Source organism: Typopeltis vanoorti, chromosome 20 (genome assembly GCF_054136105.1).
Source record: "Typopeltis vanoorti isolate ZY-2024b chromosome 20, IOZ_Tvanoo_1.0, whole genome shotgun sequence".
Lineage (NCBI taxonomy): Eukaryota > Metazoa > Arthropoda > Arachnida > Uropygi > Thelyphonidae > Typopeltis > Typopeltis vanoorti.
The window spans coordinates 25,647,023-25,673,586 of record NC_143568.1 but is presented as its reverse complement, the minus strand read 5'-3'; the positions used below and the strand labels follow the sequence as shown (position 1 = coordinate 25,673,586).

At 35.8% G+C, this 26,564-nt stretch overlaps 1 protein-coding gene across 1 annotated transcript in view; it reads left to right on the top strand.

The window, feature by feature from the left end:
• Nucleotides 1–26,564, top strand: part of Tmem214 (Transmembrane protein 214) — a 367,830-nt gene that overhangs the window by 315,129 nt on the left and 26,137 nt on the right. The window contains exon 12 of the mRNA XM_090410284.1: nucleotides 15,004–15,121. Coding sequence (XP_090266410.1) covers nucleotides 15,004–15,121 — 118 coding nt within the window. The remainder of the gene's footprint in view (nucleotides 1–15,003; nucleotides 15,122–26,564) is intronic.

Below are 26,564 nucleotides of genomic sequence, written 5' to 3'. Positions count from 1 at the left end.
GTATGCAGTGTCCCAAACCTCAAGACCTTACTGCATTAAACTGATACTCCCCCATTCATTTGCCCATCTATCTAGCTTATTCAAATCCTCTTGCAGGGCTACCACATTGCACTATTAGTAATAACTCTTCCCAGCTTCACATCATCTGGCAACAACCGAGCATCCCCTTGCAATCCACGGACAATGTCATTGATATAAAGGTTAAACAATATAGGTGCCAGTACTGAGCCCTGTGGAACCCCACTTGTAACCTTCTGCCTTTTTGATATTGCTCCACCATACACAACTCTCTGATACCTATTGGACAGCTAATCCTGAATCCAGTTGACCAATCTGACATCCAGACCCATGTGCTGCAACTTGAATATCAGCTTATCATGTGGCATCCTGTCAAATGTCTTTGTTAAGTCTAGGAAAATGGCAGTATATGCCTTTCCCTCATCTACTGCTCTTGTAACTTCATCATAAAAGTCTAGCATATTGCTAAAACAAGAGCGTCCCTTCACAAATCCATGTTGACTCTCACTGATAACATTATCCTCATCTGCCCAATGCTGTATATGGTCCCTCACTACTTTCTCCAAGATCTTACTAACTACTGATGACACACAAACTGGCCTATAATTAGACACTTCCAGTCTGCTACCGCCCTTATGCAATACCACTATCTTACCTTCCTTCCATTCCATGGGCACTTTTCCCGCAGCCAGACTTTCATTGAAAAGCCAGGTCAAAGGCACTGTCAGTTCCCTAGCACATTCTCTCAAAACTCATGGTGAAATACCATCCAGTCCCACAGCTTTACTAACATCCAGAGTACTCAGTATGTGGAACAGACTCTCCTCCTGCACTTCTAAACCTTGAACCTGCTCTATCCCTCTAGTATTCAAATTGACTCCTCCAGGTTGAAATACTCCAATAATGTGTTCATTGAACAATTCCACTATGTCCTCTGCATCAGTCACTCTATTCCCATTTTTATCCCACAATGTCATTCTTCCACAATCATTTCTCCTCTTAGTGGCTACATAGCTAAAACATTCCCTAGGATTTTCCTTGGATCTAAGGGCTAATCTTTTCGCATATTCCAGTTTCACCTTCTTTACCATACTAGTCACTCTTCTGGCCTGTGTCCTATATTCTTCATGCATCTTCTCTTCACCTGTCTCCTTATATCTCTTCCATAGCCTCTTTTTTGCATGTAAGGAGACATGTGGCACCCTGTCATCCACTTTACTCCAAATTGTGTCCTCTTCTTCACTCATGAAATACAGCTTACCATTGCTGCTAACAAATATTCCTTCACAATTTCCCAAGCACTAATGATATCCCGACCTTCCAATTCCTCCCTCCACGAAACGTTTCCAGGTTGACGTCTAAGACTATTATAATCACCTGCTTTATAATTCCACATACATTCCCGTCTCTTTGATACTCCTGCATGTCTATTCATTTTCCAAGTCAAAACCATATGGTCACTCTCTCCAACTGGTGGGAGAGATGTCATCTCAGTTATTATTAGCTCTTCTGATCCTCTTCTGTCAACCACGTCTCTGTGATCCCAGGCTGATGCTACCAGTACCACCAATATCTCTCCCTCATTCTGAATACTTCTGGCATTGGTATAAAGCATAAAAATGCATTGTTTCTATACCCAGCATTATCCCCTCTAGACTCCACTGGGCTCAGCGTTACCTGATGTCATTCCCCCTTCTCCCAAGTACCCATTCCTACAAGAGGCCATCCCTGCTACCATTCACACTGGGACACACGGACTTGTTCAGAACAGCAATCTCTCTAGATGCCTACGTCCTTCCCCATTCAAATGCAGGCAGTCTCTCACTTACAATTCCTCTCTGCTCTCAGATGCACTCCAAGCATCCACATATTCGAATCCTCTCTTCTGACACATTCTTGCTATTATGCCATTCAATATCACCGCTCTTCTGCTCAGCTTGACATTATCATACCTAGGCAACACACACACACACACACACACACACACACACTATCTTTCCCCTGTGTCTTCTTTTGTATTTCCTCAAGCAAGAATCTCATATCTCTCGCTGCCCTATTTACACCACCACTCAAGTCATTTGTTCCCACCATCACAATCATCTCATCCACCCTTTCGCCTCTCTTAATTGTAATAGCCACACTTTCTATCGTTCCTCCTGGCAAACATTCCTCACACATCCTATCTTGAACATCACGGATCATTGAGTCTCCATGCATTACACCTCTTACCACCATATTCCTTGATTGCTCACATGCATTCCTCACTCTCTTGTAACAGTTTCTCTCTGTGCTCCCCTACTTACCTGCCTTCCTAACATCACTCTATCTTTAGTCCCTGTGCTCCCTTGCATTCCTTCTCTCCTGCTGTTTCCATTCTTTCCTCTTCTTATCATTCCTATATCTGACACTCAATTCCTGCTCCTGTACTGTTCCCATTCTCTCCTCTTCTATCACTCCCGTAACTCTCTCTCATTCCCTCTCTTCTTCTGCCATTCCTATAACTCTCTCTCACTCCTCCTCTGATTCGCCCTGCATTCGTCTCTTCCATTCGCTTAATTTCATCTTTTACACTTCTCATCTCATTTCCCCAGGCATTCCACCTGCTCTTTCAGCTCATCTATCTCTCTCTGTAAGTCAGCCATTCATTCTCCCAATCGAGACTATCTCCTAAAACTTCAGAATCATTCAACCTTTCCAAACTTTCCTCTCTTATTATTTTATTCATACTTCTCTTGTCTTCTATCATACCTGTCATCTCTCTCTCTATGTGGAGAATCTCCCATCTTTGACTCAACAAGGTCAGTTATAGTCTCAACGAGGCCAGTTATGGTCATTTCTAAATCACCAAGTTCCTCCCATTGCCTGCATTTTACGCATATACGTTTTCCCCCTTGTTTCTCCTGCCACATATACAATCGCTGGGATGCATACATTCTGCAAGTCCCGCATGCTTCAAAATCCTGTATGATATCACGCAAAATGGAGGCGGGGGGAGGGACTTGGCAATACACCATTTGTAATTTTAACTGCCACTGCCGCCATTATTTAAAATAGTGTCGCTAATTAGTGTCAAAAAATAAATGCTAAATAAGTATCAGGGAGTATAATTATAAGAAAAAGTACAAACAATTTCAAACAGAACATTTAAGTACACTAGATATAAATAAATAAAATGAAATAACTTAATAATGAAAACTTATCCTTCATCTTAACTTCCACTGTTATGCATTCAATTCCGACCCAGTCTTCTCTGTAACCAAAATTCTATATCGCGACAACAACTAACTTCAAAAAACAACCACTGACGGACACTTGTATTCCAGAAAACAACTTAGCACCACAAAAACCTAGAGAAAATGGACTATTCACCAATTAATATGCACTTTCTTCAGCACAGCTCAAATTCCCCGCCACGTGATAGTATATAGTTGAATATACTATCACAGTATAGTTGAATTGGGTGGCCAAGTGATAAACATCTGTGTGTTGATCTTAATAGACTTGTAGATATAGATATTAGATTAGATTTATTTATTTTTTGAAACTCTTTATGTAGTGATGACTGTCGCTGTAAGTACGGTCAGTTAGAGCTTCCTGACAATGCTTTGGATACCTTGCACAGAATCAAATAGGGGAAAAAAGCTATTATGCTACACACACACACACAAAGAAAGACTTTATTTAGAATCAGCAGCAGAATTAAAGATGGACCTAATCATAATTAATATGGTTGTATTAATCTTTCCAAGATTTGAGAAACTTTAATTCTTAGGCTTCCTGCTAACACATCTAAGGCTTGCCAACCATGTCCATAGAGGGTGCCCTCATGGGACTTTTGGTTTTCAGTGTAATTTCCACGTATTGTTTTTGCAATATTGACATTGTTTACCTGACGATGTCTCAGTAACTGGGATAAAATATAGGAGTGATTTAAATATTATTTAATTATTTTTATGCACTGTATTTCATCCATTAAACATAAATAGTATTCTACCATTCTTCTGACCGCATTGGGAAGGCAGTATCGTTATTAGTGCTGCTGAAAGATAACTCATTGTAGTTACTAAATTATGAAAAAATGAGTGAACCTAAAGTTATTTTTTCTTATATGGGTGTGTTATTGACCGAGCTATTTAGTTTTTAAGTAAACCCCATATTTTTTGTTTAAATTAGATATTGTCAGTATGCTGCCAATGTGTGATAGAACAGTGCTGGCAAAGACTCATTTTTGAGTCAATTGAATTTGTGATTTTGTGCAGTATGGCGTATGAAAGCTAAAGGATTTATAGAAGGAGAGAGAAACTAGTGAATGAATATGTAAAGCAGGTGTTAGTAGAGTAGATAGTATTGCTGGTAGAATGAAAATGTTAAATGTCAGAATTAATATTGAACATGCAGTGGTGGAACTACAGAATGAAATGGCATGTTTGTATATTATCCTTACCAGGACAAGTGCAAAATCTAAAAATTGCAGAAATGACAAGATATTAGCAGGACTGAGAAGAGAAAGAAGGAAGTGGTCTGAGTGGAGATAAAGAGAACAAACAAGAAAAAGTAAGGAGAAAATTATGTATGGAGACTGTATGATCATCATTTTCTCTCTTCCATCATCTATGTGGATGATGATGAAGCCGAATAAACTCTTTCCACTTCTGTCAGTCCCGGGAGAGTCCGAACAATTCTGTCCAGTTTGGTATCGCTTGTTGTGATTTGGTTTTCAGGTCCTCTTTTATTTTGTCTATCCATCTAATTCTGGGCCGTCCTTTGGATCTTTTACCTTCCATCGTTGTATTTGGGGCTTTAGAAGCATTCTGGTCACATGGCCAAACCATGCAGTCTTCTTTCTTGGATTTTGTCTATTATTGTTATTTCTACTTGTTTTAGTCATTTCCTTATGGCTTCATTTCTTAGTCGATCCAGCAGAGACACTTCAAGTAATCTTCTTAGCCAAACCATTTCAGTAACTAATAATGTTTTCTCTTCAGCCTTTTTGAGAGTCCAGCATCCACTTTCATAGAGGAGTATTGGGAGGACCATTGTTTCATAGATTCTTACTTTTGTTACGTCTTTGATGTCTCTTGACTTCCATATTTTATTAAGTCGTCCAAAAGTTTGGGATGCTTGACAGATTCATCTGTTTTATATATTTTGTAATTTCACCATTGACTCAATAACTCCTCCAAGGTAGGTGAAGTTTTCTGTCTGCTCTAGATTCTTGCTATCAATTTCAATTTTCAGATTGGTGCTTCTTTTTTCCAATTTGCATAATTTTTGTTTTGTCTATATTTATATTTAATCCAGATTTTATACACTCCTCTTTTATTTTATCAGAAATTAGCTGTAGATTTTCTTTTGTGCTTGCAAGTAATGCAATGTCGTCTGCAAATTTTAAAGTTGTTACATTTTTCCCATATATTTTGATTCTGGAGTATTCATTATTTAATGCCTTATTGGTTGCTTCTTCCAGTGTAAGATTGAACAGGTCTGGTGACAGATTGCATCCCCATCTTACTCTGCTCTCTGTGTGGAAGCAGTTGGTTAAGATATCTTCCATTCGTACTGCACTTTCAGATTTCTCATACAGATTCTTTATTATTCTTATTATTTTGTTGGGAGTTCCAAATTCTTCCATAGCTCTCTTCTACGGATTGAATCAAATGTCTGACGAAAGTCTGTGAAGTGTCTTTTCTATTAGCTGTCTTAAGATGAATAGTTGATCAATTGTGCTTCATCCTGGTCTGAAACCTGCTTGTTCTTCTCTTATATATAGAAGTGCTAGTTCTATATATGGCTTAATTTGTTTTTGGAGTACTTTCGTAAAAACCTTACTTGGAATACTGAGGAAGCTAATGCCTCTGTAATTATTGCATTCTGTTTTATCTCCTGTTTTGTTTATAGGAGTTATAATTGCTTTGGTCCAGTCAGTAGATACTGCTTCATTTTTGTAGATCCTTTCAAATAATGTTTTTAATAGTTCCAAAAGTTGTTCCTTTCCTGCTTTTAAGAATTCTGCATGTATTTGATCAATGCCAGGTGCTTTCCTAGTTTTGAGTTTTTCTATGCTGTGTGCTATTATTTCTTTGGTAAAAATATTTGTTTCCTCTTCCATTTCCGTGGCTGGAATAGTAATATCCTAGGAGCCGTTTTTATTATATAAATCCCTGAAGTATTCTTCCCATCTGGCCATTCTTTTTGTTTTAGTTTCAATTAGTTGTCCCTGTTTGTTTTTTATCATTATTATTTTTGTTGTCCATGTCTTACTAATTTGGTCTATTTGTTTATATAATCCATGAAGGCTATTTTATTTTGATAGCTTTTCTGCCATTTTGCATTTTTCTTCTAACCAGTTATTCTTGTCTCTTTTAACTAGTTTTCTAATTTCTCTGGTTAATCTATTGTATTCATTTCTGTTATAGTTCTGTTTTAGTTTTATGCTTTTTCCTTTGATCGCTTAACCTTTTTACTTCATTCGAGATCCAATTCTTTTTACTTTCTCTTTCTGTGTAACCTATTGTATTTTCTGTCAATTTTAATATTTCCTTTACTTTGCACCAATGTTCTTCGATGTTTATATTCTGTTTTGGTAGTTCCTTCAGGTTTTTATCTAGCTCTAGTTGATATTTTCTTAGAATATTGTTGTCTTATAGTATTTTTACATTCAGTCTCCTTTTAACTCTAAAGAGTGCTTTCAGATTTTAACTTTATTCTTAGGTTTGCTAATACTAGCTTATGGTCTGATCCACAATCTGCAGAAAAGGATCTGCAATTTAGGATACTTGATTTCAATCTTTGGTTTACAATAATATAGTCTATCATATTCTTGGTTTATCTGTCTGTTGATGTCCATTTTCTTTGGGGTTTTGGATGTTTAAAGAGAGTGTTGGTAATTGTTAGTCTATTATTTGAGCAGAAGTTTAGCAGTCTTTCGCCATGTTCATTGCTTTCCCCATACCCGAACTTTCTGATTACTCTTGGCCAGGTATCCCAGTCTTTGCCCACTTTTGCATTTGAGTCCCCCATACAATTAGATCTTGATTTGTTGTCTACTGTACTGTATGATCATGGAGTACTTAATGGATGTATAACAAAACCCCATTGCCCTTGTGCAAAATTTAATATTTGTCATGCCATTCGAATGTAGAAAGGTAAGGCGAAAGAACTAATTGTCTTAGTTGGCACTAATGATCTGAGAGGGGATAAATATTCTATAAAGGAGGATGTGTTGTTAGACAAAGCAAATGTAAAGAGTGAGAAGGTGAAGATTGCAAGTCTCCTGCCATGCTATGATAGAGGCAAACTGAGAAGGAGGAGGGCACTGATATAAGTACATCTGTACACATGTTTGAAGAAGTAATAGGTAGAATTTGTGGACCTATGGTGTGAGTTTGATAGGAGGATTTATATAATGCTGACAAACTGCATCTAAATAGTTTTAGTGTGATATAAACTGCTCAGTGAGTAATGATGGTCCCTGTCTGGGAGCCATTAGTAAATGTGGCTTGACTGGTGGTTTTGTATGGATGAATTTTGTGATTTGTAATGATGAGATTGGATTTCAGTATATTAGTTAGCTTTTATGGGATTGAAGAACTTTTGTGGTTTCTTTTCACTGAGTATAAGTGTAGGAACCAGGATACTGAAAATCTTACTACATCAAGAGTGTGGTCACTACCAATATTTCCTTCTTCTCTCGACTTTGAGTTAGCAGTCAACCACAAAAAAAAAAAACTAATCAGTGCTCCATTTTTTACATAAATTATCTAGATGGTTTTGGGCAGTCTGAATGTTAGTCTATTAGTACATACTCATTCTACAATGCAGAGACTGTTTATTTGGGTTTGTTCCGCCAAATCTCCAAGAGGCATTCCATATGCATATTTTCTGAGAGCCTGAATATGTAATTAAGGGTAATAATAAAAGATTGCTAAAAATCCTCCCTGAAGAACTCCTGTGGAGTTCTTCAGGGAGGATTTCACACATGGTAATTCTCGTACTGTTCTGTTATTACATTAGTTTCAAAGGTATGCCATAAAGTGGAGAATTCTTTTACATCCTTTATCGATTGATTAAATCAAAGACTTCTGAAGAAATCTATGTAGTGTAAAATCTTCTAAAACAGAGGATGTATTCAGCAGTGCTGCTGTTTTTTTAAGAAACCTGCTCAGTTTTTGAACAGATGTTACATATGGTTGTTTGATTTAGAAGGATTCTGTTATAGAGTTTAATTTGGTAGGAAATAGTGACTTGTTTGTAATTTTCCGGGTTGTTTAGATTGTGTGTGTGTTATTACGACTTCTCTCCATTGTGATGGAATGTTGGAATAGCCATAGCTACATCCATTGTTCCGCCACAATGGAATGTTTAGTAGTAATAATTCCAAAACTTTTTTCCCCTCCATAATAGCCTCTGCCATTATGCCATTCAATCCAGGTGCTTTCTCATTCTTTTATAATTTTAGTGCAGCTTCATATTCATGCATTGTAAAATTATCACACATAAGAGGAAGTTCTTTTTGGATAATTATTTCTGGCAAAGCACCTGTCGTGAAGCTTGGTGATTAATTTTTAAACAGATTTTCAAATTAGTTCTTCCACGCTAAGAGTTCATTTTTATCTTCACATATATTTCTGTTTTTAATCTTTTATTTTTAGTCTTTTGGGCTTCTTTTCCTTTGGTGCAAATGAGGAATTAGCTTCTGTTACATTTCTCTGGGTTGATATGTTGGCCGAGTGATTAGCGTACCCGCTCTCAATCTGGCTGCAGGTTTGAATCCTGTCGTGGGCATGGATGTTTGTGATTATGAAAATACTAGTGGTGATAGTGGGCAGTAGATGGCATTGGTGTAGATGATGCGGTTTGTTGGTATTGAGTGGTTGAGACAAAGTTGTAGAATGGGTACCCTCCCTCAGTGAGTCTTTGGACTACTTGGAGGTGTCACGTGATAATTTGACTGGCAGTCTGGATATGGTTTTTCTTGGCATTTCAGAAGGCCACATATACTTGGTTGATCAGTTCATTTAGCTGAATATGTGGAATATGCATAGTCTGATTCCTGTTTAATGTCAGTGCATTTCCTTTGAGAAGATGAAGTATTGATAACCAGGTTTTTGGTATTACTTCATGTGTGGATGGATGTTCATTCAATATAAGAAACTCAGGGATGGTTCTTCAGCCATTAGACATTCCATTAGTTTGTTTTGTAGTGCTTCCTGGGTTTGTATGGATAGGAAGAGCTGAGACAAAATATTATATGTGCACTTAATATTCTCTGATCAATTTAATTCTGCACTATTTTAAGCTCTGCGGTTCTTTGCTGATCTTAACTACTTTCCATATGATGTATGTGATCTTGTTTTATTTGGATGTTTCGAGGGGTCCATTTTCTTCCAAGGCCGTCTTGGAAAATTGCTCTGTAAATTAATGGGGTTATGAGTGTTGTTTTCTTCATCTTATCTGTCTGGTGATGGGTTGGGTCCCCTTTGTACAATCTGAGTGTTGTATAGTTCAGAAAATATATCCATTTTCATTTGTTTGATTTTGGTACATGAAATGTCCTTTTTTGTAGTTCCTGAAACGTGTAATCCTATCTGTGATTAATCTCTGTAGTGATTGTGTGTTGGACATTGCAGAGAGTTCTGAGAGTTGAGTGTAGAAAGTATACTTGGAGCTTTTGTTTTTTTTTGATATCTTAGTGGGTGCATAGGTACAGGATATACTTGTTTTTGGGTTTAAGTTTAAAAGTTAGTCATTATTCTATCAGAGAGACTAGAGGATAAGATTAATTATAGATCTTTTTGTTGACTTGGATTCCAATTCTAACATAACAGATTTACCTGCTGATGAAAGTCCATTTTTTGCATTTCACTATAACTTCATTTCATTCAAAATCTGTTCTCCACCTGTGTTCTTGGATACACGCTAAATCATGGTTTGCTGACTCTGCTCTAGTACAAAATTCATTGACCTTTCCATATTTCAAGAGGGTAATGAACATTGGAAGTGAATAAATACTGAGTGGGTTTCTCCAAAAATTTGATGTTTTGAGTGCTTACCTTTTCCTGCATTTATCTTGTTAGTTTTTATGGGGGCTTTCACCAAAAGGCTTCATTAATAAAAAAAAATGGAGATTGCACTACAGGATTATGTAGAAAGTATTTTACCTTGGGTATAATAAATGTTAAAAATACCAAGCAATTTTAAACCTGGTTTTACTCCATTTCCCAAGTAAGCAAACAGACAAACAGTCAAGTTTTCGCCTGGCAAGTGATGCAAGTCCAGCTGATCCTACAGGTAGTGCAAGACCAAGGCAACTTGTGGTAAAGGTGGCATAAGCTCTGATCACTAATCTTAATATTTACCCTTAATGCCAAAACACATCTCCAAGAAGGGGATGTATGATGTTTTGTATTAAAGTCTTGCACTACCTGTAGGATCAGCTAGACTTGCATCACTTGCAGGTGCAAACTTGACTATTTGCTTACTTGGGAAATGGAGTAAAACCAGGTTTAAAATTGCTTGGTATTTTTAACATGTGTTATACCCAAAGTAAAATACTTTCTACATTTATATCTCCTCCAGAGATTTTTATTTAATAAGGTTCAAACACCTTATGGCAACTTGCTCTGGTAAAATACTTATAAGCTCTGTATCACTAAATCTTGGTATTTCTAGCCTGGCTCCCACTGATGAGACCTCAATAAAGGTCGAAACTGGTCTGGGCAGTGGCCCCTTGCCTTTAATACAAAACATCATACATCCCCTTCTTGGAGATGTGTTTTGGCATTAAGGGTAAATATTAAGATTAGTGATCAGAGCTTATGCCACCTTTACCACGAGTTGCCTTGGTCTTGCACTACCTGTAGGATCAGCTAGACTTGCATCACTTGCAGGTGCAAACTTGACTGTTTGTCTGTTTGCTTACTTGGGAAATGGAGTAAAACCAGGTTTAAAATTGCTTGGTATTTTTAACATATATAGGTTCTTTTTTAATAATCAGTAAAGATTCACATATCGGGTGATTGGCCCAGTATTTCATGGGAGAGACCAACTGGGAAGTGTGACTTGGAATGTAAGGAATACTATTTTGCTATTTATAGCATAATTGCAACCAGCAAAAGTAAAAGAAGTTAGAATTGACAGATGTAGTAATGTATTTGAAGTTGTTTCGTGTGAGATAAAAGCCTGTATATAATTCGTTGCTGTTATACAATAGGGTGAATGAAAGGAGATATGGATGATATGCATTGCCAGTTTAACGGTGAATAATCATTATGGGAAACAAACTATAGGGACATAGACTGGAAAGAAGAAAGGGTGCAGGGAGGTAAGGAAATAGAATTTATGTAGCTATTGAGAAATAATTACCTTAAGTAGCATATGATGGAAAGCCTTAGGAAGTTGAAATATTGGATCCAGTAATTAGCATAAGAGGATTTGTCCACATCAAGGTTGGGAAGAGATCCATACAGTCTTGACCTGGGAGGTGATTAAGCATGTAGAATTATTAATTAAAAGGAACAGCACACGATTGTCTTCCCAATCTGGTGGTTAGACACTCGAGAGGTAGCTTAGAGTGGTGCAATGGCTTGAAGTGCAACACGAGGTGATTAGTAATGCATGGGAAATAGTCAAGGAGTATTTAAGGAAAGCTGTATCAGATAGTCTGGGAGTCTCTACTCCACCTATCAACTAAACTTTGCAACCCACATACCTTCAACCTCATAGGGAGCATTTTGCAGATCTGTTACCAGCTTAATCACTCCTCTCTGAATCCTCTCCACTTCCTGATCCACAAGAAACCCAGGTAACCTTATAAAGAGGGATAGTTTATATCATGTTCTGGAGGAAAATCTCCAAGAGAAGACAATATAAACTTGAAACTTATCAAATATGCAGGGCTTGAATTCTTGCTCAGGTTACTTAACTTTTTATAATATGATTTGGAAAGAAGGAAATACCCACAAGATTGGACAGAAGCAATAGTTATCCCCATCTATAAAAATGGACACAGATCTGATTGTAACAATTATTGTGGCATCAGTTTACTTAGTACCAGCTATAAAGTATATGCAAAAATCTTTAGCATATAAACTTAAACATATAGTAGACCCAAAATTAATAGAACAACAAAATGGATTCAGAAAAGGGAGGTCTTCATAGACTGCATTTATGTTAAAATTACTAATCAAAAAACACGGAGAAATGAATATAGAAACACATGCAGCTTTTATAGATTACACCAAAGTGTTGATAAAAAAAATCAGAGAAAAACTATGGGATAAAATTATCAGAGAAAAACTATGGGAAATCCTGGAAGAATATGAAATACCAACCCAACTCTTTCGATCCTTATTTAATATATATTAAGATAATAAAATATCTTTTGAAGTTTAATATCAAGCTGGAAACCAATAAATACAGGAGTATGCCAGGGTTGCCCTCTTTCACTGGTTTTATTTAATATATACATAGATAAAAGAATGGAAGATAACTAATGAAGGAGGAGTCAAGATAAACCATAACAACAGATTAGCTACTCTACTTTTTGCTGATGACTAAATAATCCTTGGAAACAATGAAGATGAACTACAAAAATCATTATTCAGTCTAAATAATCTGATAAAAACATATGGTATGGAAATATCAACAAACAAAACAAAAGTCATGGCCTTCAAAGATGCTAATCTAATAAGAAAAATAGTAATAAACAACAAAATAATAGAGCAAGTAACTAAATTTAAATATTTAGGATGCACAGTGTCATATGAAAATGAAGCAGATAGATCTGAAGCTATCAAACTTTTTAAAAGTAACAGACATTATAAATAAAATTTTCAAACCCAATTATGTACAAAAACACATACAAATAAGAATCTACAATACAGTAGCTAAACCCACCTCATTTTATGGCAAGGAGATATGGACAATGAAAAAAAAGCAAATGAAAGAAGAACTGAATCAGAAATGAAATTTCTGCACAGAACTTGAGTCGCCATAATGGATAAAATGAAAAGCAGCGAAATCAGAAATAAACTTGGAATTACAAATTCTCTAAATGAAACAGTTATTTGCTATAGAGAAAAATGGAAAGAACACATACTGAGAACGAATAAAGCAGAATACCTAAACAAATTTTAAATTACCACCCAAAAGGTACCTGATCCAGAGGAAGATTCTTAAAAAGATGGAATTGATTCCGGAATAGGCAACTTGGCCTATAAGCCTGCAGAAGAAGATAAGGAGGGATAATAATTTCCTTATCTTTACTAGTTAGCATGTTTTTCAACATCCAAGTAATCCTGGAATTTCAAATCCCTATTCTCCAATACCCCTTCCCCTCACGCAGAGTGCATAACCTTGCATTTTACAGCATTAAATTTATAATCATTATCCTTTGCTGACAATGCCAGTTTATTTAAATCATCCTGCAGGATATCCACATCATCTTTATCAACTACTGTCCTCCCCAGTTTTGTATCATCAGCAGACAATTGAATATCCTTCCTTAAATCTTTCTCTGTGTCATTAATATACAAATTAAACAATAGTGGCCCTGGTACAGAATCATGAGGCACTCCGCTAGTCATACTCATTCTACTAGATTCCACTCCACCAAATACAGTTATCTTCCTTTTATCCAACCGACAAAACAATGACCCTTCAATGTCAACTGACTTCTGGCAGAGCACCATGTAATTATACTTCAATTATCAAACCTTTCCATTATCAGAATGGCAAGGTCTGTTAATTAAAGGGTGAGACAATAGATTACTTTACAACTCTCTGGTGTTAAACAGTTGTAAAAAGATTCATAATTTATAATTATGAATCTTTCTATAATTGTTTCTCTATTCTAATATATCAGTTTTGGTTTCATAACATGTATATTGGCACTTGTGATATATTATTGTAAAAATGAAATGTAAAGCATTTGAAATTGATGTACTTGCTAGATTCTGGTAGTTTGTAATAATTTTTAATCTTCTTTATTGTAATATAAAATTGTTAAGTGTTGAGATATTTGTGTTGTTTTTGAAGATATTCTATTTATGCTAATAGAGACGTGCCGGCCATTATATGTAACTTCTCGCTTGCCATTTACATGGAGTGTGCATGCCTGCCAAGGAGATTGATGGGTGATTGACAGCTGACAGAGAGAGCATTCATAATCCGGGGAATGACAAAAAAGTAGAGAGAATGGAAATTTAAGAATGCAGATCAGAGAATTTTGTTTTAGAAAGTTTTTAAGTAAACTTCCAGTGGCTTCCAGTGATGAGACTTCAATAAAGGTTGAAACCGATCTGAGTAGTGACCCTTCCCATAATGCAAAGCACATCCTTACGGACATGCATAATGCTATGCATTATGGGATACTAAGGGAAGTGTGTGAAGTCATTAGCCTCTATATACGAGTTGTCCACTCATGAAGTTACTTCACTTGTGAATGTTGTTTGCTTACACTTGGATAAAGGATTAAACCAAGAATATAATTTCTTGCCATCTTTAATTCATGGTATATCCAAGTGGAAAAACTTTTAACTTTACTCATTGCATATTTCTCACCTTTCAAAGCATCTGTACCAGCCAAAACATTTTGGCTGGTACAGATTTTTTTGCATCTTCTCTCTGCAAACTAACAGCTTAACAAACATGCTTGATCTAATTGGTTAAGAAATTCTTTGAAAATCTGCAGTTCTTGTTGTATTCCTCATCACCGTATGAAAACTTATCTTATCTTTTTTTTTCCTTTCATTTCCCCATTTTTTTCTAGGTGGTAATTACATGTTTGTTTCTAATTGGTTCCATGTAGAAGTTGGCAAGCTGAAGTGAGATAGCTTGAATCTATTAATCTTTTGTGCATAGTTATGTTTTTTAAATCTCTTTTAATACACTGAAATCTTGATGAATTTATTAGTAAGCTAGATTTTGAGTGTTACTGAATCATTTGTTTTAATATGTTAATCAAATGTAATTGTTTTGATGCAGGAACTTCTAGCCAGAATGAATGAATGGAAATTTCCATGGCGGCATTTGGTAGTTTTGCTAACTGTTGCTACTATTACCCTGTTAGCATACGATATTCATGCTCATGGGTCATTTAAAAGTAAGTATATACAACTTAATAATTCTATTGCATTTCTAATACAAATGTCAAATTGTATCAAACCAAGTTTTTGTATAAAATTGTAGAGTAGAATTCTACAGATAGTAAAATGAATGCTGATGAGGAGATCTTTCATAAGATTAATTTTATTTTATGAATTAGTTTATTTTTGTGGTTTTGTTTTCAATGGTTTCATTTATGAAATGAATTGTAGGACGGCTGGATCCATTTAGTGGTAAATCCATATATCATGGTATTTCTATTTGGAATTGTATATGCATATGTAAGAATATGAGTTTATACCCAGAAAACTTAAATTTTAGAGAATTGTCATGACTCATATTTTGGAGCAGATTATTCTTCTGCTATTTAGTAGAGAATATCATAGATCAAGAAATTCATATATTTTGTAACTAAAATTTAATTTAGACAATTCTAATGTACTTTGAGCAGCTGAGTCCAAATCTGAAATAATTAAATTTTTCAACTAAGAATTTTTATTGTTATATATCTTTTCATGGATTTTCAGAATATTTCCTTAATGAATTTTTGGTCATCAGTATTGCTAAAACTTTTAAAATATTAAAGTGTGCTTCTGTAACTTTCGTGACCCTAGTTTGAAATTAGAGGAGGCATTGTTTAACATATCTGCATTTCATCAAGAATGCTGCAGCACAAACTCGACTTAAAATGCTTATGTCTGAATCGGTCATTTCCTTTATTGTTATGTTTTAAAGTTAGAATCTGGGAAACTAGCACTGACAACTTTCTTTGTGGTTTGTGTACATTGGTGAACATAACTAACATTATAAGGACTGCATGCTTTCATTATTTCAGGCAAGAAATAGGGTATCAAAACAAAATGAGTTCCTCCTGATTATTGTTGCTTATGTTAATTTCACTTATTGGATTTAAGGTAAAACTGGTCTGAGTTTTGGAGTGCCAGTGAACCTGGAGATAGCCATGTGCCACATTATATTGTTACTTCAGTTTAATGTATTGTGATTTTCAGTGCAAAACAAATATTTGATATCATAGCCAAAGTTAATTTTCCAAGGGCCTTACTCTTTATATTGTTTGTACTTTCTCCACTATAGCCACAGTATATTACATTACTTGAAGGGTGAACTATTGCCTTCCTTTGTGCAGAATAAATTGTTCATAAAGTTGATTCGACCTCCTCTCTTCTTAAAAAGAGAAGATTAATCTTGATATATTTTTTTTTGCACTTCAGAATTAGAGAAGTATCAAAATGAAAGGAATTTGAAAGGTCTAAATAAAAAAAGAATTAGATGTTTTGGAAATTGTTCAGAAATATTGAAGGATTTTGAGGTAACAAATAAAACTGAAAATTAAAGAACTTACAACATAGTACTACAAGATGAGAGTCAGGATGTTGCTAATGATTTACTTCATTGCCACCATGACTTTCCTGAAAATTTGGTGCAGTGAGAGATGAACAAGGCATAAAGTTCCATCGGGCATCTTTGCAGCAGAGCATTGATATCAGGAAAAAAGATAACATTATGTTGAGAATTTAGGTTTAATTTTATTATTATTAAAGAGAAGTGCTTATAAGAAATCAATTCCTAGTAAGCACTTATATATTACAATCATATGAAAATTTGAGTATTTACATAACAAAAATGTCTAATGTGTTGCGGTTGGGGCAAATTCTACTTTCAAATTGTGCACCCTAAAATAAAGTCCATCTGCTTTGATCCTAGTTACAGAAACTGACTGCCTTGACCAGTGTTGCTGTTTATGAATATTTTTCCAAGCAGGATGGGAGACAGTTTATCAATGGATTCTTTCTTTTAAAGTTACGGATTCTTTCTTTTAAAGTCAACATTCATAGTGAAGAATTTCTGGAGACACAAAACGCATGTTAGAATAATTACTTTATCATTTAAGAAAGTAACATTCGACATTTCAACCACCTCTGTATTAAGGTCATCAGGAAAACATATGTACAGAATACAAGCTACATGACACTACACTATACAAAAGTAAGACGAATCTAAATATTTGTTAATAATTTACCCTAGCCTGACCTCTGGTGGGAAAAAAAATAAACAAAACTACATTAAAACAATTTCGAAAACCCTTTTGTATTAAGATTGGGGTTGTTCTGGATGCTATATGGGTTGACGATGGGTCCTCTAAATTTTTGGAATAAATGATCCAATTTTTTCAGATTTGGATAATGTTTCAGCATTTCACAAGCTTCTTTAAATTTTCTTTCAAACTAGGTTTTGGTGCAATTTCAGGGACCTGGTGCCTTTCTAATCAATTCTGTGACATGTTTGCAATGTGTGGTCTGACAGGCCTGTTTTGCTATAGCAGAAGTATTTAATGTTCCCCTTCGTTAAGGTTGTAGCTGGATTTGTTGATAACTTGGCCATGGTCCATCGGTGGTTGGTTCCTCCTAACTTTGCTTGTAGATGATGGGCTGCTTCTTATATCATTGGTTTGTAATTGGCTGTTCTTCTGGGTATGGCGTCCAGATTGTCTGTTACTTTCTTGTTGTTTCAGTGCTTGAAACTTTGCTATTAGTTTTTTTTTTTTTTGTTCTTAAGTAACATGTGCTTTGCTGAGTCATCTGTAATCTTCTCCAGAATATCCCAAATACCAGGATTTATATAGCTTGATAGCTCTAATTTTTGTTGTAAAACATTGATTTGGGAAACTTTTCTTTTGCGGGCATCGTGGATTTGTTCTCTCAACAAAGCTTTTTCCAAACGGACATAAATACGGAGCACTTTTGCTGAAGTAAACTTCTCTTTTTTAGCTTAATGCAGTTAGCTATCATCCAACAGCCTCACTCAAGGAGTTGGTAGGTCATTCCCTCTCCTACATAAAAAAAATACACAACACTTCTTAAACAAAATTAGAAACATCACACTCAACAACAAAGAATTATTAGTCAGCTATAACATAACTGCCCTTTCAATGATGTCCTGATCAATGATGCTGTTCTTCTTTTATAGAACATATTTCTGCTAAATATCACAGCCCACTTTGTCCATGTACTCCGCTCTGGGTATTTCGCGTGGCAGAATAATTTTTACCTACAAAAAGAAAGGTATGGCCGTGGGGGTCACCATTCCCTCCACCTCACCAATAACTAATTTTTACATGGAAGACCTTGAACAAAGAGCTCTAGATTCGGCTAACCTAAAACCCAAAGTATGGCTCAGACATGTTGATGATATTTTTGCCATTTGGTCCCAAATCTGCGAACCATCCTGCAGAGGTCATGGCTGATCTGACAGATACAAACAAATTGTTTTAATATAAATATTCTTACACATATCCAGTTATAGCTTGGAGGTCATGATGACCAGCTTGTATACATATATTGCAAGTGATATTCCACACTGTTTATGCCATCAGTTTAGTTTAACACATGCTATAAAAGTTTGTGATATTTGATAGTGAATTGTATCTGAGAGATACCGCAAACTCCAATGTCAGTATAGTATTCGTGTTTTTTTTTTTTTTTAGCGTTGAAAATGACTGGAAAAAAATATTGATTGGATAAATCTCTTCAACATCAGATGTTGAAGAGATTCAGCGAATGTTACTTGAGTACGATGATGAGAATGATAGAGCCGAATGTGAAAGTGATATTTGATAGTAAATTGTATCTGAGAGTCACCCAGAACTCTGATGTCACTATAGTATTGGTTTAGTTGTTTTTTTCTTTGTTCAGTAATTTCCAGATTGTAACTGAAAATAAATAAACCATCATGTATTATATTTGCAATGTTTTTTTTTTTATTGCATTTCAGCACATACTAGTAATGAATGTATCTCTCGGATACACGCGACCTAAGCTGCAATTTTTTCAACCTTTATCTCCGCAGGGTTAAATACATTTCAAAGCCACCTGAACAAACAACACAAATGTATCTAATTCCATCATATCCATGTAACCATTGAGATTGAAAACAAGAACAACTCATTCTTTTCTAGACATGCTTGTCACACATCTTCCCTCAGGCTGCCTCTCCTTCACAGTCTACTGCAAACCTACACACACAGGCCAATACATACATAAAAATTCATACCACCATCCAACGCAAAAACTAGGAGTCATCAGCACCCTCAAACACAGAGCCCTAACGATTTGCTCTAATGAACTAGCTCTGAAAACCAAGAATTTAACCAACCATTCATAAAAAATGGTTACAATAAAAAAAACTGTTCACAAAATAATCCATAAATATGCCATTAAAAGAAAAAGATCATAAGAATGTCATCGTAATACCATAAATTAGGGCATTTCAGAAAAAAGCAGGGGGCAGCTGTCTAATATGGGAATTCAACTTTTAGTTATTTCATGTTATAATTTATTTTCAAAACTGTTCAAAAATGTATATGGGGAAGCTAATCATTGAGGAGCATGCACTTATTCATTTTTTTTGTAAAATAGTGAAAGTATATCTACTTGAAAAATGCCATGTATCAAAAATGCTGTGCTTGCTCACAGCAGATCAAAAATGCACTCTCAACAGTACTTGGAGCTTTTTAACAAGAATAAATCTGATTTTGTGCATCGATTTATTACTATGGATCAGACTTAGCAGTGGAACAGAAGCTGGTTGTTCAGCGTCAAAGAAGACAAAGTCAGTTCCATCAGCAGGAAAGGTCGTGGCATCTGTGTTTTGGGATGCTAAAGGCATTTTGTTTATTATTTATCTTGAAAAGGGTAAAACGATAACCGGGGAATATTATTCTGATCTTAACCAGGCTAGACAAAAAAAATGCATGAGAAAAGACCTGGTTTACAGAAGAAGAAGAAAATCATCTTTCATCAGGACAGTGCACCTGCCCACAAAGGTGTTTTGGCAATGGGAAAACTAAGGGATCTGCACTATGAATTGTTGGAACATCTACTCTATTCCACAGATTTGGCTCCCTCTGACTTCTATCTCTTTCCAAAACTAAAACTCTTCCTTGCTGGTCATCATTTTTCTTCGAATCAAGAGGTGATTGCAGCTGTAGAGGTATTTTGCAGATCTTACTGAGAACCACTACAGGGACGGGATAATGGCACTGGAGCATCACTGAAATAAATGTATTAGTCTTAAGGGAGATTATGTTGAAAAATAAAAATAATTTTGAAATTATAAATTTGTTTTGTCATCGTTAGGCTGAGAACTTTTCAGACCACCCTCGTATATGGGCTAGTTACCAGACTGCAGGATAGATACCAGTGGAATAAGACAATGCAAATATGCAATAGAAAGTGGTAGGCAGCTCTGGGACACAGGCCTTTTAGGATAATGGTACGAATGCTATCCAGTCTGGGAGTTTTTTGCTGTTGATCAAAATTTTTGCCATCTCTTTCTGTCAAAAGATCAAATGCGGCATTGAGTATTGAGGGGTCTTTAGAATGGTTGAGGAACATCAGTTATGCAAGAGTTGAAGGACAAGTAGGAAGCCAGGAGGTTGGTTGTTTCTGTGAGTGATGAAGCAATAGTGCCATCTGATGTAATAGTGGTGGAATTAGTGTTGAGCAGAGGTTATGGCTGATAGCTTGGGCTAGAGCTGAGAGGTCATGTCTTACTGTTAGGGCAGGATGCAAGTTTCCTACTTTTTTGCTCTCTCCAAATCAGTTTTTGGTGTGTGGTGATAATTTTCTTGCAGCTATTCCAAGCTTTGGCATAGGCTGTATAGGAAGCTGGAGTTCTGGATGCAAGCAATTGCGGTATCCTTGATTCTTCTTTTCTACAGCCTTGACATACCTGTTGGAGAACCAAGGCTTCTCCAACAGGGAATGAGAATTTAGGCTGGAGCAGGGAATAAATGTTTCCATGCCAATGAGTATTATTTCAGTGATTTTTTTTCTGCACATCGGTTTGGTGGGTGACTGGAAACAGTAATCTGACCAAGGAAATAAGGAGTAGAAAGTATGAAGATTGTCCTATTTGGCTCTTTCTGGTAATGCCATACAATGCTTGGATGCAAAAGTTTGTTTGTGTTGCTCCATGGAGGAAGAGATTTGCATTACATTGCGGTCTGAGCTGGCTAGAAGGCAGACTATATTCACAGTATAAGTCCCAGAGGAAGATGACTTTTCTCTTTGTAGGAAAGTGTGAAGAGAAAATAACATTTAAGGAAAGGTGGTTTTAAGCCAAAGGTGATCAAAATTGGGAAATTTCAGGTTAGATACTTTCTGGCATAGTACATTAGCGCAACTGCGACCCAACTCTGAGGTAAAAGGAGTTAGTGTGTATAGTTGAGAAAGCGGAGATGTGTAATGTTTGAGATTTGAGTTTGTCAGAAAGAGAAGGTGAGGTTTCTCTGACTGAGGGCTGAAGTGAACATCATTAAGGTTAGAACTGAGGCCATGTATATTTGTGAAATGGACATCTAGAATGTTATGGGAAGTTTGTTTTTGACCACATGTCCCGCATGTTTTTTTTCTATGCATTGTTTTGGATCAGATTTTCACACTGGTTGTTTGCAGAGTTTGATTTTCTCTTTAGTCCTTTGTAATTGATTGTCCATGTTTCTTCACCACTTTGATGTTTCTCTTCCAGTTCTTTTTTTTTTTTTTAAATGTTGCCCTTTTTTTTTTGTGCTGTGAATAGGTCAGATCTGGCTAGTCTCATATATGCATGATACAGAGCTACTGCCTTCTAACTTGCTGTTCATGGTTGAACTAATTGTTTTGTTGAGGTATCACAGATCACTTTTATTAAGCATGGGAAGTTTGTTCCATCTCCATGTGGTTGTATGCCCAAAACCTGATTTTTTTGGGGTCAAAATTACATTGTTTAGTGAGCCTGCAAATGTTATCATTTAATGTTGTCTGTTTCCGAAGAAGTATTGTACTTCTCCTTTTCTGTTTCGATCGTGTCTTGAACTGATGAAGCAATGAAATCGTGAAGGTTGCTGGCATTCTGTGTTAGGCATATTAGCTTTGAGAAGCTGATTATAGATTGCTTTGAGCTTTTTTCAACTGTTTTAATTTTCGAGGAGAAGGTTTCATCAAGAACGATAAGGCACTGTTCCAAGCTATCCATGCATGTTGCCAACGCTTAGCAGTTAACAGTGAGGGAGGCACAGGAGACGGAAAAATGGCTGGCTGAGAGTGCTTAGGAGTTTGAGTGCCAATTCTTCGATTTTGATACATTTGGCAGTCCACTGGCAACAAAAATAGCAAAGTAAACTTTTTGTTTTCCCGTAACGTCTAGTTTGCAGCTGCAACCTTTTTATAGCTTCAAGCGTTCTATCTGCAACAGCAAGACTCGTGCTTTTACATTGCTTTGTTTTGTTGCAGCTATCTTTGCTTTGTGCTGCATGTATGGCTACTAATGCTTGCTATAGATGATAAAGTAAGGGAAAACTTTTTTTCCTTTTTTTCCCCCTTTTGAAATTTTTTAGAGTACTTATGGTTAGCTTAGCGACCTTCATTCACTCTAATTATTGCTATACTTTCTTTTGGGGCAGAAGATAAAGTGAAATTAGTTTTGTATGAAGGCCTTGTTGGTGAGGATAATTTCTGTGACTCACTCAGAAAGGAAAACCTTTTATTTATTCAGTTTTTCACTTTGAGGATGCTATGAACTGCTGTCTTCTGCACTGTGAGCTTCTCGCTGCTTTCACTAGAGAATATTTGTCTCTTTCTTGATACATTTTACACTCACACACATGTGAATTCAGCAATTCATCACTGAAATGTCTTTGCCTAGGCATAATAAAACAAAGAATTAACATTTGAAAGGAGACTAATAGAAATAAAGACATGGCTGACAGAACTGAGGAGGGAGGGGATGCAAGCAGTAGATGAAATAGAGAATAGAAACATCACCTGTGTTCATAATAGCACTTATGGTATAAAACAACACCAAGAAAAGAAAAAATATTAATTTATTGAACTTGGCAATATTTTGCTGATTTTTTTTTACTGAGCATCTTCTGAGCACAAATTTCAGAACAGTGCAAATTGTAATTGAAAATGAACTAATATCCTAACATAGTGCCCTCTATAAACTCTGATAACCTCACTTCTCCAAATTAATTTTATTGTTATCTGGTCTCAAATTGATTCCAGATCGCAAATCAATGCAGCACATTTCATGGGGTGTTGGGGAAGTGCTTTATAGTCGATACTGATTCTAAAAAGAGGTTCTCATATCTGTAGTGACTATGTAATACCAGTGTCTTCCATTTAATCCTATGTAAAGGATTATCCAGAGTTTGGTCTGCAATCCTGATTTGTCATACAAATGATAAGCGGATGTGATTTTTGTGTTCAAGACAGATGTTGACTGATCTATCAGTTTGTCCAACATAGGAAAAACTGCATAGATCAGTATAAAGGCACTTCATACATTCCAGGATGTGTAAGAGAATGAATTTGATCTTTAGGAGAATGAATGAAGGTAGCTAGCTGAATGAGAGGTTTGAAAGTGGCATGGAGATCATATTTGCAGAGAACTTTAGCTATCTGATGTATCCAGAATATAAGGGATGGAATAGCTTTCTTTTTGGTCTTGTGTGTCGGTTACTGTTTGACTGAAGTGTTGCAAAAGTACCTGAGCTCTGCTTCAAGTTATTTGAATAAAAAGCTCTCTTGCCATGCATTTTGAGGATGCCATGTAGCTGGTATGGAAGGTAGTATGATTGCTTATGTAAATACCTTCTAACATGTGTGGATTTTCTATGAATGAAAAAGGATACTGGGCCATTAGGTAGTAGTGTCACTAGAAGGCAAGAGGCAATTTTATTATTATTATTTTTTTATGGTATGAAGTTTTTATTTTAGAATGTAGACATTTTAAGATATGCTAAAAATGTATCCTGTGTGAAAGTCATAAAACCAAATAGCAAATGCATCATCACCATAGCACAAAGACACATTCAACACAATTACGTTTAAGAGATTATTTATCAGCTATAAAGCACTCTCTCAACCTTGACAATATCACTGCATTAATTTGCCAAAGATCTGAGAGACTCATTCTGAGACTAGATAACCTGACTTCTCCAAATTAACTTTCTGGTTATATGGCCCATAGAGGACATTAGTTCATTTTCAGTTATAATTAGAATTGTTTATACAATGCTATATGCCTGTCACAATTGTAATTCATGTTCTGGAGATGCTGGGTAGAAAACTAGTGAAATATTAAGTTCAATAAATTTAATATTCTTCTTTCTTTTGGTAGCATTTATAGTGTTGAAGCACTGTTATGAATAACCAACACTTACTCCTTTCTATACATATATCACCTAAGCTGTGAACTTTTGAGACGGAAAAGAGATGAATGAGAAAGTTGTGCTGAACACATACTTTATTCTTTTGTATTCATTTTTTGTTTTCGGTGAGAAAAAAAGATTGAATTTCAAGGGAAATAGTACTGTTTTTTGACCATTTTATTACCATTCTTTGACTTGTTACAGAACTAACAAATATCCTCAACTGTTGTTGGTGCCTTGCTCACTAATATCTAGTTCAGTAAGCATTGCTAAAATTTTGCTTGATAGCAATGAAGAAAAAACTAAACAGCATGCTAGTGTTTCTGGTTAACATAGAGGAGGCATGTCTGTTTAAAAATATTGATGATGACATCCATTTTGAAGAAGCGTTTGATTTGTAGCAAAGTGTAAGAAAACGGGGTTGCTAGAGATATCACATTTAACCATTCTTCATAACTTTATAATACTAAGTTTTCCTTTTCTTGGCATTTTGATACCAGAATGTCATAGAAATCAAATCCAAATCAAAATTGGTATGGTTGGCCAATAGGTTATGGGTGTAAAAATTTCATCATGGGCATGGATATTTGCATTTGTCTTCAGGTGGGAGTTAAATTTCACTGCCTGGTAATTCCTATCACAACCATTCTTATTGTAGACTTTCCTCCTGGAAACTGAGGTTATTCTTTATTGCAAAACATTCTAATTTGTGTTTGCCACAAATGCTGAGCCTTGTGACTCTCACCCTAGTCACCTGTTTTTGCCTTGATTCCATTTCTCCATATACTACTTTTGATATCTGTCCAGCAGCCACTCTCTTATCCACTTAACCAGTGTTATATCCATCCTTATTTGTTCTAATTCGCTTAAAAGAGTTCCATGCGGTATTCTGTTATAGGCCTTTGAAAAATCAAGCAAAATCATCTTGTAGCCATTTCCTTTATCCAACTCAGTTGATACTCTATTATAAAAAAGTTAGTAAATTACTAATGCTTCACAAAGCCATGTTGCCTGTAATACAGTATCTATCATAGTTTTATCTATCCATTCTTGAATTCTCTTTTTGACCAATTTTTCTAGTACTATCACCACTCCTGAGATACTAATTTGTCTATAATTTGCTACTGCAGTCTTAGAACCTCCTATATGCAAGGTAATTATTTTTCCCTCTTTCCACTCTGTTTGAACACTACTAGAGCTGAGACTTAAAGAGCCTAGTCAAAGCACTGTCAATTGTCTTGCACATTCTCACAAAACCCTAGCTATCCCATCTAATTTCAGAGCTGTATTTGCATTGAGATTCTGCAATGTAAATACAATCTCCAATTCATCAATCTCTGTTCTCACATTAGTATCTGTCGTCTAGGTTAAAGCAGTAACCTCACTAGAATGATATACCCTTGCAAAGCGATCACTCAGTGACTAGACTATTCTATCTGCTTGTTTCTCCTCGTGACCATCATCACTTATTAAGGTTAATCTTCCATAGTCACTCTTCCACTTACTTGCCACGTAACAAAAGAACTCCTGGGGATATCCTCGGCCTAGATTCTTCTCATCTGATTTTGCCTTCCTTTCCATGCTGGTCACATTTTTTGCCTTAGCCTTATACTGTTCATGAGTTTGCTGGTCACCTTTCTCTTTATATATCCTCCACAGCATCTTCTGCAGCTTGTGCTTAATGATTTTGCTCATCCATCTAACTCCTACCTGATTAACCCTCTTTACCCTAGGTATGCAATTTAATATTGCTTCCTCTAGATCAGGCATGGCCAACTTCATTCTATACAAGGGCCAATATACGATGAGTGGTAGCGTCACAGGCCACACACTTTTAGACAGAACTTAAATAAAAATAAACTCTGCATTTTTTTCAAGGCAATAGTTATATGTATTGAATTACTATATTTGTTAAATCATTTTACTACTGGAAGAACAATATAAAATATTTGAAACTGATCACTGTAACCAGAGCAAGTGACTTTCCATGATGTGTTACTCTGGAAAGCATAGAAATCTACCACTCCCAACTCGCACAGAGAAGCAGTAGATTTTATAAATTGAGTAATCTTTTTAAAGCAATTTTGATTCTTTGTTGAGAATATAAATTGTTTCTGTCATTCAGAAATAATGAATATAACTAATATATCAATCAGAAAGTCTGCAGTCGAAACTAATAGCTAAATCGATAATACATATAATTTAATATAGTTTTTATCCTGCTGCG